Source organism: Sciurus carolinensis, chromosome 9, assembly GCF_902686445.1.
Source record: "Sciurus carolinensis chromosome 9, mSciCar1.2, whole genome shotgun sequence".
Taxonomy (NCBI): Eukaryota; Metazoa; Chordata; class Mammalia; order Rodentia; family Sciuridae; genus Sciurus; species Sciurus carolinensis.
In genome coordinates this window covers 115,760,543-115,773,439 of record NC_062221.1, presented here as the reverse complement: position 1 = coordinate 115,773,439, position 12,897 = coordinate 115,760,543, and the positions used below count along the sequence as shown (strand labels likewise).

The 12,897-nt window shown below is 42.3% G+C and overlaps 1 protein-coding gene across 2 annotated transcripts in view; it reads right to left on the bottom strand.

The window, feature by feature from the left end:
- Cxadr (CXADR Ig-like cell adhesion molecule) overlaps positions 1–12,523 on the bottom strand; it is a 60,943-nt gene extending 48,420 nt beyond the window's left edge. Inside the window, exon 1 of one of the 2 annotated variants that reach the window (XM_047563518.1) lies at positions 12,353–12,523. In XM_047563518.1, the coding sequence (XP_047419474.1) occupies positions 12,353–12,395 (43 nt within the window). In that variant the 5' untranslated portion in view covers positions 12,396–12,523. The remainder of the gene's footprint in view (positions 1–12,352) is intronic. The other variant, XM_047563516.1, reaches the window with a different exon arrangement.
- Positions 12,524–12,897: the final 374 nt, after the last annotated feature.

Below are 12,897 nucleotides of genomic sequence, written 5' to 3'. Positions count from 1 at the left end.
AACTCAACATTTGCCACATAAAGAAATAACAATGAGAGACAGATGGGCGCAATGGCGTGAACCCATAATCCCAGCAGCTCGGGAGGCTGAGGAGGATCTCGAGTTCAAAGCCTGCCTCAGCAATTTAGCAAGCCCTAACCAACTCAGTGAGACCCTGTCTCTAAACAAAATACAAAAAAAGGGCTGGGGATGTGGCTCAGTGGTTAAGTACCTCTGGGTTCAATCCCTAGTACACACCCTTCCCCCAAAAAAAAAGAAAGAAATGACACCGAAATGTATTCACTGGTGACATAAGGCAAACCTGATTTAGTGAAGGCTCTGTGGAGGTGGAATGCCACACAGCTGTCAACATGGTTGTGAGCAGAGAGAAGTGACTACTGTCTTGAGGAACTTGGCCTTCCAGGAGAAAATGAAAAGCGCAGACAGAATGTGATGTGAGGTCAGGAAAAGGTTGTTTTGAAAATGAGAACTATTGAGCAATTTTAAAGTCAAGACAAAAGGGCAAGACAGACCCTGGTGGTGCATGCCTGTAATCCCAGCCCAGGCAGAAGGATCGTAAGTTCAAGGCTAGCCTGGGCAACTTTAAGACAAGACACCTTTAATTAAGACTGGAGGGAAGAGGGTGTGGTGTGGCTCAGTGGTAGGGTGCTTGCCTAACATGCTCAGATGCCCTTGGGCTCTATTACCAGCACCACAAAAGCAAACAAAATGAAAAAGACCAGAGAGAGGGAAGGATGTAAGGATTGGTACAGTTGCAGGTAAATTCACATACTGGGGTTCAAAAAATTAAGGGAATGTGTACCAGCTAAGCTCTATTTTCTCTGTGACAAAGGAGGCAAACTATATTAACTTAGAATAAAGACAGTGAAAACTGTCTCTGGATTTAAACGTGCCAAGAGAAATGGAACGGTCTTACTTGTTTTCTGAAACATCCAACACAATACCTTGGCTATAAATTCATGTCACAGTACGTATTTACTCTGGAACTTCCACAGGAATGAGATGGCTTATGAGAAATATTTAGTATTTCTTAGAAAGCAGGACTAGTGAAAATGTAAACTCTAATGGAAAGCCAAACAGGGAGTTAAAGTAAATAAGCAGACAGATTTACCACAAGAATCTGCTGAAATGGATTGTGATCCACCCCTCCCCTATTTCCCTGGAGCAGACATGAATCTGAGAGAAGTATTCAACTCTCAATTGCAATCCAAATTATCCTAGACCTTCTTTTCAATCTAAATAGTATATTACATCTCCCTTGGCCTCTCATACACAGATGTTAATTTCAGAATTCTCTAGCAAAAAGAAAAAAAGAGAAATGCAAATAGGGTGCTTTGCATTGTGGGTAAAGCAGACCAGTTGCCATGGTGAATATTTTCATCACCTTCATAAAATATGTATCACTCCATTTTAGGAAATCTTCCTTTGCTTCCTTGCTCACAAAAACCTCAGGTTACTTCTTTTCCTTTTTAATTAACATAAGACGGATAAAGTGACTTTTTGTCCCCCCCCCACAAGAAAAATTCACTCAGATGAAATAAGTGTCTTGTAAAGATGAGATCAAAGAAAATAAGAAACCTCAGTAACAGTAAAATGAGTAAACTGTGTGTCTCCTTATGGAAAAGTCTCAAGTCAATAAAGAAATGGTTACTTACAATAAGAAAATCACACCCACTGGGAACATACCTAAATTCATTCCTTCAATGTTGGTATAAATCCCTTTTTAACATCCCACAGTGAATTCAAATATCCTCAGCAACCATTAGGAGGGCCATTCTACCCAGTTTATTTTGCCCCTCTCCATAAATGCATTTTTCTCCCTTTGGTCAAGTTAAAAATATGATTTCCGGGCACAGACTTATTTTTTTCTGACATATTTAAAATGTGAATGTTCCTAACTATTGAATAAGGACAGATATTATAATTTTGTGTGCAGGTAACAAATTTTCTCATGAATACAAGAAACTAAGTAAGAAACAACAGACTTTAAGCTCACTGCCAACAGGAAACACTTTATGACACAAATAATAATTTCAGAAGTAAAATCTCACCAGAACCATTCCAAAGGCATGTTCCATTGGACAAAGCTGCTCTGACGGCACTATGCGCCCATGCTTTTTCAGGTTAGATGTTCTAAGACTAAACAGTGGAAGTAAAGCCCCAAGTTCTAGCCCTATGCTGACACTAAACTAAGGCAGCTGTCAGACACTGCAAAGACAGCTGGCATAAAATAAAAGGAGCTGTTTTACCCAAGTAAACACTGACCAGATTTCAAAGATAGTATGAAAAACAGTAACATCTCAGTGTTTTTAATTTGACTACATATGGAAATATATATATATCTTTTGTATAAACTGGGTTAAGCAAATTACATTCAAATTAATTTCACCTCTTTCCAATGATCTTTTAATGTGGCTACTAGAAAATGTTAAATTACACATGTGGCTTGCATGATACTTAGGTGGAACAACACCAGTTTACACTATTGCCACACATGCTGCACTCAGGCCTTAATTCCTATCAATGAGAACAATATGATGCATCCTTCTTGTCCTAAGGCGGTTGAGTGGATTCAAATGCGATATGTGGGAAATTGTGTTAAAAAAAAATATATGTTCACATTTCTAGCCCACACTTAACAGTTCATTCTAAAAACATCAGATTTCATATTGTTCAACTGTCTTCAGTGAAGAGTCCTCTCAATTCTTACTGCAGAAATACTCTGGCACAAAGTCAAAAGTTTTTATCTAGTCCATTCGAGAAACACTATTTGAGAAAGGTCTGGTATTCAACAGTTCAAGACATATCCCTTGCGAAGACTGAAGTGGGTCAGCGATAGTCACACTTTGGATTTAACAAAGACAGCTCAACAAAGATGGTTCCCTGTATCTGGCTGTCCCATGGGATTCCTTGAGAGAACTTCATCTGTGCAGCCCGACCATCTTTCTTTGATAAGGCTCGCGTAGAAAACACGTCTATACCAGGGAATGGTACAAAAGTAACTGCAACTTGTTTCTTTGAGAAATCTAAACTTATTTTTATTTCTTAGAAGTAAATGAAGTAAAACTCATTCCCACTCCAATCTGTAAACTTTGAAAGCATCAAAATGATGTAAACGTTTCTGAAGAAATTTGCTTTTGCTCAGTATGTACACATGTTGTTTACTTAACTGTTAATCCTTTTTCTCACTGAATACCAAACGACAAACAGAGCCATGCCACTGATTTCAGATTTCATACCTACCCTAAAAATACTGTTATTATCTTTCCCTCTCTTTTCCTATCTTCCCTTTGCCCACAGAGCAGGAAAACTACTTTTTTTTCCTACAAGTACCCTGCCAACCAAACTGCAAAAACTGCTGACTCAAGTTACCTGTAAGACTTTAACTGCCTAACTGCTTATTCTAAATCAGAATGGGTGAGGCTGTGAGGTGGAGGATATGGAAAAGACAAATGGAAACTCACAGAAAAGCTAAAATGCTACTCTGTTACCATTTTGATTATAGAAACATGTTTAATGTTTTCTTTTCTAGTTCCAGGGATTGAACCCAGGGCAACAACCACTGAGCCACATCCCAGTTCATTTTTATTTTTTATTTTGAGACAGGGTTTTAGTCAGTTTTTTTGCTGCTGTGACTAAATGACCCATCCAGAAAAACTATAAAGGAAGAAAAGTTTATTTAGCGGCTCACGGTTTCAGAGGTCTCAATCCACAGGCAGCAGGCTCCATTCCCTAGGACTGGAGATGAGGCAGGACATCATAGTGGAACAGTGAGGCAGAGGAACACAGCTCACATAGTGATCAGGAAGCAGAGAGACTCCACTTACCAAATACAAATACATACCCCAAAGCCTAACCCCAATGCCCCACCTCCTCCAGTCATACCCCACCTGCCTTCAGTTATTGCTCAGTTAATCCCATCAGGTGATTAATTCTCTGGGTTAAGGCTCTAATAACCCATCATTTCCCCTCTGAACCCTCTCACATTGTCTCACACATGAGGTTTTGGAGGACATCTCAAATCAAACCATAACATTCCACGCCTGACCTCCAAAAGCTCACACTGATTTGACAATGCAAAATACATTTAGTCCATGCCCAAGAGTCCCCATAGTCTCAACAGTTCTGAGACTGCTCAAAGTTCAAGTTCAAAGTCTTCTCTGAGACTCAAGGTAATCTCACTTTGTGAGCTCCTATTAAATTGAAAGCAATTTACAAATATCCAATATATAATGGTACAGAGTAAACATTTCCATTCAGAAAAAAATAGGGGTATACAAAGAAGGAATAGCACCAAAGCAAGAATGAAATCCCGCTGGGTAGACAAGTCCTGTAGCTCCATATCCAGCATCTGGGGCACATGGCATGGTGATGTTCTGTTCAAAGGACTTCTGTAGCTCCACCCCTGCAGCTTTGTTGGTTGCAGCTCAAGTGGCCTTTCTGTTCGCTTATCTCTGCTCAATTGCAGCTTTCCTAGGATGATGTCCCATGTTTCTGGCATTTCTTAATATTGGGGGTCTCCACTGAAGCTTTGGCTTCCTCCTCACATCTTCATGCTTCACCTTCTCAGGGGATTCCTGCAGGGACTCCAAACCTGCTGCACTCTGCCTAGCCTCCCAGGCCTTCCTTTGAAATCTTGGTAGAAGCCTCCATTACCTCCTAACTAATTCCTAATTCCTGCAGAACCAGCACCACATGGTTGACCTCAAAGTTGGTCACCATCCTGAACAGAAATCAAGCCTCCAGGGATCCTGGCTGTATCAGTCACTGAGTGTCTGGGTGGCTGAGCACTTTGAAAAAACCTCCTAGGCACCCTTGTGCAAGATGGGTCCCCCACTGGTCTCTGCTCAAGAGAATTTTCACTTTTCCTCCCTTGAGCCTGAGATGCCATCAAGCCATCTTTGTCACTGTGTATGGATAAAGTCTTTAGCATTTCTTTAGTGGCGATAACATCTCTAACAACTGAAACTTTCTTAGCCCCAGTTTTACTTCCACCTTTAAAGTCCAAGTTTTTTAAATCTCTCTGCTCTGCTTTCTGCTTCTGAATATCACAATAAACTTGGCTAAAAGCTGCCAGCAATACCTATGCCACTTCCTGAAGGCTGTGCTGCCTAGACATTTCTTTCACCAGATTAAGAAGTCCATTGCTTTTAAAATCAGCCTTACAGAAATTCTCAGGACATGGCACAGTGCAGACAACTTCTCAGCCAGAATATAATAGGAATGGCCCTTACTCCAAATTCCACGAGAATCCTCCTCTGAACCCTCTTGAGCCCTTTCTTCACTGTCCATGGTCCAATTGGTATTCTGATCTTCTGAGCTCCCACTGGAATGGTCCATTAAGCTCCCATTACAACAATCTAAAAATATTTCCAGCTTGCACTGCAAAGCATTTCAAAATTGCTACCACCAATTCCAAAAAACTTCTGAACCCCATGGTCAGGTCAGTAACATCAGACTCTACTTGGTACCAATTTCTGTTTTAGTCAGTTTTTATACTGTTGTGACTAAAGGACCCAATCAGCAAAATTGTAGAGGAGGAAAAGTTTGAGGGCTCACAGTTTCAGAGTTCTTAGTCCATAGAAGGATAGCTCCACTCCTCAGGGCTCAAGGTGAGGCAGACATCATGGTGGAAGAGTGTGATGGAGGAAAGCAGCTCACATGATAATCAGTAAGCAGAGAGAGACAGCCTCCACTCTCCAGAAACAGACAGGGTCTCACTAACCTAGGGCATCGCTAAGTTGCTAAGGCTGGTTTTGAACTTGTGACTCATGCCTCAGCCTTCCAAGTTGCTGGGATTACAGGCTCATGCCACTGCACCCAGCAAAAGCATGTTTAACTTCTGAACACTTACAAAGCAATACAAATAACAGAGCTCCAAGAGAACACCAACCCAAACCATGACCTCAGTGCCAGCTTCCTGAATGGATCACTTCTCCTTGACAAAGTGACCTTCTTCCATACCTTCCACATACTGCCATCTGCATTTCCAGCCCCACTGAAGAAATCAAGTAGAAAAGGTTAAGAAACCAGAACTCAAAAAGGTTACTCCTCTGTTCTTTGAATTCTTACTCTTACTTAGCACTACATTCCACAGAAAATAATCTAAATCCAAACCAATCTAACAGTTATTATTCTGGAGTATGAACTTTGTTTTCTTAAAAAATACAAGTTAGATGAAAGTCAGATAAAGCCCTAAGGTCATTTTGGTTAGATAATATTTAATTGCTTTCTGTGTAACTTTAGTAATTACTTTAAAGTTCACATCTACTACTTGCTGGCCACCAAATCAATCCAATTGAGAACTCCCAGTCCCTATTCTTTCTTAATTACAAAAAGGATCAATTCTCACTCAATAATGACTGTGTATGACAAAAGAAATGTGGAAAGAAGGGGAGGGAAGGAACAGACTGCAAACAGGAGATTAAAATTTGAGACTGGAGTGGAAATAAGCCTTCACTCCATTCCCAAACCCCGGGCAAAGCCAAATACACAAAGCTGACCTGTGTACCATATAGAGCCCAGCCTTGCCCATCTCTTCCATGATGTCCCTATTCTTGATCTACAAATGTTCTTTCCCCTGGAGGGAAAGAATGAGCTACAAGCATAGATTCCTGTCTAGCACACCTTGCCCCATTCATTCACTGAACATCACTGTGCCATATGTGGGAAATAAAATGGAAATAGTCCCTGACCTAATGAAAAGTAGCTTATGGAGAGAGAAAACAATTATTTTATGCCTTTGTTATAAAGGCATGTTTGATAAGTGCTAGAACATGCTGCTGTAACAGGATATGCCTGGAGCACAGGGAAAAGCTTGCTTGATTAGATGCCAATTATGAAACTACTTCCAACAAGAGACGATGGTTTAAACTGGATTATAGGTAGTGGCTGGAAGGACACTGGATGTGAGCAGGTGGAAATATAAAAAGAGTCAAATCAAATACCTGTCTTTCTGTCTGAGCATTTTTGTAGCTAAAAAAAAAATCACTTAATGGGAGTGGGAATAATGTGTAAACAGGTTTAGTTGGAGATGCCTATGAGAAGTCCAGGCAGAGATGCCAGGTGGGTGGTTTGATATTATGCATAAAGCTTGGGAGAGAGAAACTAGAAACAGACTGAAGACTGTAAGCACAAAAATGTTGACTGAAACCATAAATTGAGGAACCTCAGCATTTGTAAGGAGAAAACTGAGCACCGAAAAGAAAATAAAGAATAAGTCAAAGGGGAAAGTGTTCAGTAGAGCTATTCATGCTGAGAGGTTTAAGAGGCTGAAGGTGTGAGATGCCCATTGGAAAACTGCAGTCTAAAGCAGAGGGGGTGAAAATTAAATTTTAAAGCAAGGAAAAATTAGCAACAAGAAAGGAAATAATGGAGTGAGTAAATGCAGGCAACTACTTTAAGAAGCCTGGGTAAGACAGGGGAAGGATGAGCAGTGTTGAATGGAGGACTGCAGAGTTGAAAGGGCGATAAATAGAAATAAATAAGCCTGTTGAAAGTTGATGAGATCCAGATAAAAGAGAGAAAATGACATCTCTGAGATGCCGAAGAGTTCAGGAATTAATTTGAAAGGAAATCAGGGAAGAATTACGAGATGAACAAAATTCTAGGTCTAGACGGAGGAAAGTTAAGAGAGTCCTTATTAGCTAGCTTCCACCTTCTCTCTTGGGGTATGTACTGCCCTCTGGGATTACAGCCACATGGGTGGTGCCTCACCATCACACTACATGCAAGTGCAAAGTACAGTTCTCATTCTCCACTAACCTACTGAAATCCAGCTTTACTCTCACCAGTACAGACACTATCCTTCCTGTGAAATCAATAACTTCCTGAATTTCTCAATTGTCTCCAAATGGTAAGAACAGTCTCATTTCTCCATCAGTGTCTAGGACATCCTTGCCCTCTAGTTCTCTATTCTCTTGCTCCTGTGTTCTTCATCTTGTGTTTACCTCTTAGAGGGTGGTGTTTCTCCTGCCTCACTTTCCACCTTCTCTTCTAGCCCTACCTGCGTTTCCTGGTCAGCCTTACACGGGTGAATCCTATCAGCAGTGATTGCTCAATTCTGCATCTCCAATCTTTGCCTCTCTTTTAAGATCCAGTCCTTTGTTTAAATCTTTCTACTGGATTATTATTTTTTTAACTTTAAATCTTCTCAGGCACCTCAAATGCTACCTTTCCAAACTTCAGTTCATCGTCCTCTCCCTAAAACCTGCTCCTCTTTTGTGTATTTCCCCTGTAGGTCAGTGACATTACCATACACTCAAATCAGCAATCTGATTGCTTCTCTTCAATGTTTTCTTGTCACTCATTCTAGCAACTACCAAGTTCTACTTCCTCAGAAAAGCTTTCCAAATCAAAAGAAAGTCTAACTCTGCTCAGCTGTGTTTCTACAGGGATTGCTTATGTCCATCCAGATCATCCCAGAGGGACTTCTGTGTTAGATCTATTGGTTCTACCTATCTCCAAAACTGTTGTATTATTACCACTTAAGAGAATAACCTCACTTCTTCATTACCTCCATAGGTTTCTTAGTGCCATGGGGGTGGGGGACATAATGTGACTGACCTATCATTTCCTATGGAGCTCTCAAGCACAACCTGTAGCTTCCTGCCCACATGAAATGAGGTCAGCAGTGACATCATGTGAAACTGTTAAAATTTTAAAAATCTCAGGCCCCACCCCAGGTCTTCTCATATGAATGACTCAGATGCATATTAACTATCTGAGCACTGTTGGTTAGATGCTTTATATGCACTGAACTTCTCAACTCTCAAGATACATCATACCCTTCAGATCTTCATGTCTCTGCAAAAAAACTACCATCTACCTGGAAAACCATTCCCTGTGCAATTTGTAATGCCACATACTACTATTGTAGGGGCACCTAGCACAGGGCATAGTACATAGTAGACCATAAAGCGTTGAGTGACTGGATCATTTAATAAATCAATTAACAGATGAGTTCATTTTGGGAACCTGGAGGGTCTGAGGTACTCAAGTACTTCAAAATGACTGTTAGGCAGTTGAAAACAGCAGCCCAGAACTCAAAGCAGACTTGGCTGGAAATACAACTACTTGGCGGTTACAGTGATGGACAGAGGAGGTCATCCAGGGTTAAGATGGAAATTGAGAAAAGGGTTATGGGCCAAACCATAGGGAAGATGACATTTAAGGGACCTATTACAGATGGCAGTTAAGGGCAGGTCAACAAGATTGAAAAGAACCAAAATAGGTGTCATGGAGCTCCAAAGAGATAAGTGCATTTGGCACACAGGTTATCATTATCTATGACAACTGGGGAGTGGGGGGATAAAATACAACAACAAGGTCAGAGATGAAGCACTGGGGAATAACTACATCAGGCTAACATATTATCTCATACTTAATTTTTGTGGTGGTTTCAATCTACTCTCAGCAATTTTCAAGAATACAATATGTTGCTATAACTATAACCTGCATGTTGAACAACAGATGTCTTGAACTTACTCCTACCATCTCCATGAAATATTTTCTTCTTTGACCAAATCTCCCCAACACCTTCTGCAGTATCTTCATTCTTGACACATAAGGCAAATGAAGCACACAGAAGACAGTGGTGGCCTGGTCACCATCAAATAGCTAATAAGTGGCTGGGTGACTAGCTGGACATTTTTTTAGTTCCACTCACTGGCATTGTGAAAAACATCATATATATATATATATATATAACTTTTTTGTGTGTGGTGCTAGGGATTGCATGCAGGGCCTTGTGCATGCTGGGCAAGCACTCTACCAACTGAGTCATATGCCCAGACCTATTATTTTAACCAAGTCTAATGATGATACCTTAGGTACATAGGCCCTTTAGATTCCAACAATCTAAGTCCTGCAGAATATCCTGGAGTACTCACAATGCCTCAAAGTACTCACCTAAGATCATGAAGTTTAAAAGCAAATAATAAAAGTCTTTAATAACCAGTGCCCAGTCAACATAACAACAGGTTCTTAATAAATGACAGGTGACCAATGGCAGAAATTAGGATTTCAATTAGAGGTAATCAAAGAGGAAAGTGGCTATTTCACATATAATAGCATAGTGATAAGAGCACAAACTGGAATGCAAATTTATGGCCTGGCAAATATAGTTACATAACTACTCCATGCCTCAGTTTCTCTGCTTACACAACAGGATAATTATAAGAAATTCCAGGGGAGGGAAAGATAATGAAATGAGACGAACATCACTACCCTATATACATGTATGATTACACAGTGTGACTCTTCTTCGAGCACAACCAGAAAAATGAAAAGTTGTATCCCATTTGGGTACAATGGATCAAAAAATTAAAAAAAAGAAATACCCTTAAGGGTTGTTTGACAGATTGAATACATGTAAAATCCTTGGAAAAGTATCTGGCATTAATAACTGCTGAATCAAGGGTTTAATACTACTGCTGCTACTGTCTCTGCTCTACTGCTGCTACTACTAATGACAGTGAGACTTGCTGCTACATAGGTAATAAAAATGCATCACAAAGAGTCCCCTAGCAAACACAGTACACCACGAAACTCTAAAGGGACAAATCTAGAACAGCTATCATTACAGCATTTCAATTTTTAATATATAAGCCTTGTTTTGCCAATGTAGGATTCAATAATGTTAACACTGAACTTGAGTTTCTAGCAAAGAATTTCTAAAATGGCTTGAAATATCTGAAGAAATATTCAGAAGCATATGTAACATCAATTACATAGTTTCTGAGTTGTTTCTTAAGTTGGAACACCGGGGAGAAAAAGAGTTGTCTTGTTTAGCTGAAGACGTTAGTCTTTTAATGATATATTTATTCACTGTACCCTAATGTACACTTTGAGAGCAGAAAGATTATATAGTATTAAAATAGCCTCAACTGGGATTGTGCTTAAAGTGAGGCATTGAGGGTGGGGGAATAAGCCTAATTAAATGAAGATTTCCCCCCCCAGAAAAAAAAAAATTTCTGCGAGATTTATATTCTGATTGAGATGATTTTTTTCCTGAGAACACAAACCCCTGTGTTCTCAACTTCAACTTCAGTTTAGGCCTTGACAAAACAAAGGTGGAAAAGTAAACTGGTTATTTGACCCTTTTTTTTTTTCCCCCCAGATTTCTTTCGAAATTTCAGGCAAGCCTAAATGAAATGTATCAAAAAAGGTGGAGGTAGGGCTATAGACGCAGATCAAAGATTAGACTTGTTAATAGACTGGTGATCCCATGAGTAATGCTCACAGCTGTGGCATCCAACAATGGAATTAACATTTCAACAGGAAGCAGAGCCATCCCAACAGACAAGGCCACCCGATATTGCTGTTGAGCACTTTAAAAGAAAAAAAAAAAAAAATTCTGTAGGCTACACAAAGTGTGTCTCTTACTGTCCCACCTATGAATTTGATTTTATTTTTTAATGAATCATTCAGTTACAAAAAGCCGCAAGTGCTTGGGCTAAGATCAGGTGGTTAAAACAGACAAGGAAACAGATCCGTTTTTTCAAGTGTCAAAATATTTACGCTGTCTAGTGGTCCACGCATATTTTAAATGCCTTTTTCCCCTCCCAGAAAAAGGTGCAGTCAAAAAATGTACTTGGCAAGTCCTTTAGGAATTACCCTGTACAAGTGACCATATCTTATCTTTAAAATGAACCAACTCATTACAAACTCAAACCCGAGGTTGTTAAATTCTCCCTTGCACTTTGCCCCAGTACCGCAGGAATCAATACCGCATTTTTGCAGGAACGGACTTCTGATTTCCCACGGTCTGCTCCTAATTTCCCCTCTACGGAGCAGCCCTGGTCTGGGCTAGCCTCTTCCAAGGGTTCTGGTGCTCGTCCAGCGCCTTTCCTAGAGGTAGCTGGGACGACTCGAGGCACGGAACAGCTCAGTGTCCATTGAATAATGGCGTTCGTAATTCAGCCTCCCGGCTTGGACTACTCGACACCTGAAACTCGCCGCCCAAGGCTTGGAAACTGGGTATCGCTGGACCCAGGCTAACATCGGAATAGGCAGGAGCAAAGCAGCACCCGAGGCACAGAACGCTCAGCAAGACCCACCAGGCGCACGCGGAACGCCGCGCCCACCCCTTACCGCCCCGCTCGGTCCTCAGCTCTGCTATGGCACCTCAGGCACCCCAATCGCTGTGCTACCCCTTCGGGGCCGTTTCCACCCTCCCGGCTCGCGCGCTTGGCTCTACAAAAATCACTCCGGTGCAATTCTGCCCACCCGCCAATGCCGCAGCGCCCCCCAAATCCCGCCCCCTCCCCCACACCCATTGTTCCCGGGTGGCCGCGGGCAGCTAGCGCCCCCGGGTTGGGAACGTGCTGGGGACCAAACGGCGCCCACTCACCCGCGACTCCGCACAGGAGCACGAAGCGCAGCAGAAGCGCCATGGTGGCTGCCCGGCCGTGGGCGGCGGCTGCAGGTAGGCGGCTCTAGCTCTGGTTCTCTATCTCCCGGCGCCTCGCGCGCTCCCGACTGGGCTGGCGGCGGCGGCGGCACCTCTGCACCCCGCCTTCCCCCGCCCCCTCTCGGCAGGTGAACTAGCGTCACTTCCGGCAGCAGTCGTAGCTGGGCAGCAAGTGCCCGCAGCACCAGCCGCGTGGGGTTGCCATGGCAACCGGGTGCAGCGCGCCGCCGCCCCGGGGGACACCTCAGGTCCAGTACTCCTCCGACTGCATTGCGCGGCGTTGGGAGTCGGCTGGTAGCCTCCTCCCACGCCCGCAAGCGTAACCCGGGGACCCAGACTTCATCTCAGTTAAATCGGTATTTGTGCACCAGGATTGGACCGGCTAGTCTCTCCGGGCAGCTGAAACTGCAGTCACGCCCTCCGTTGGGGCGCGGCGATGGACAATGGTTGCTCGCCTCTCCCCCGACCTGTCCGTCTGGCGGGCA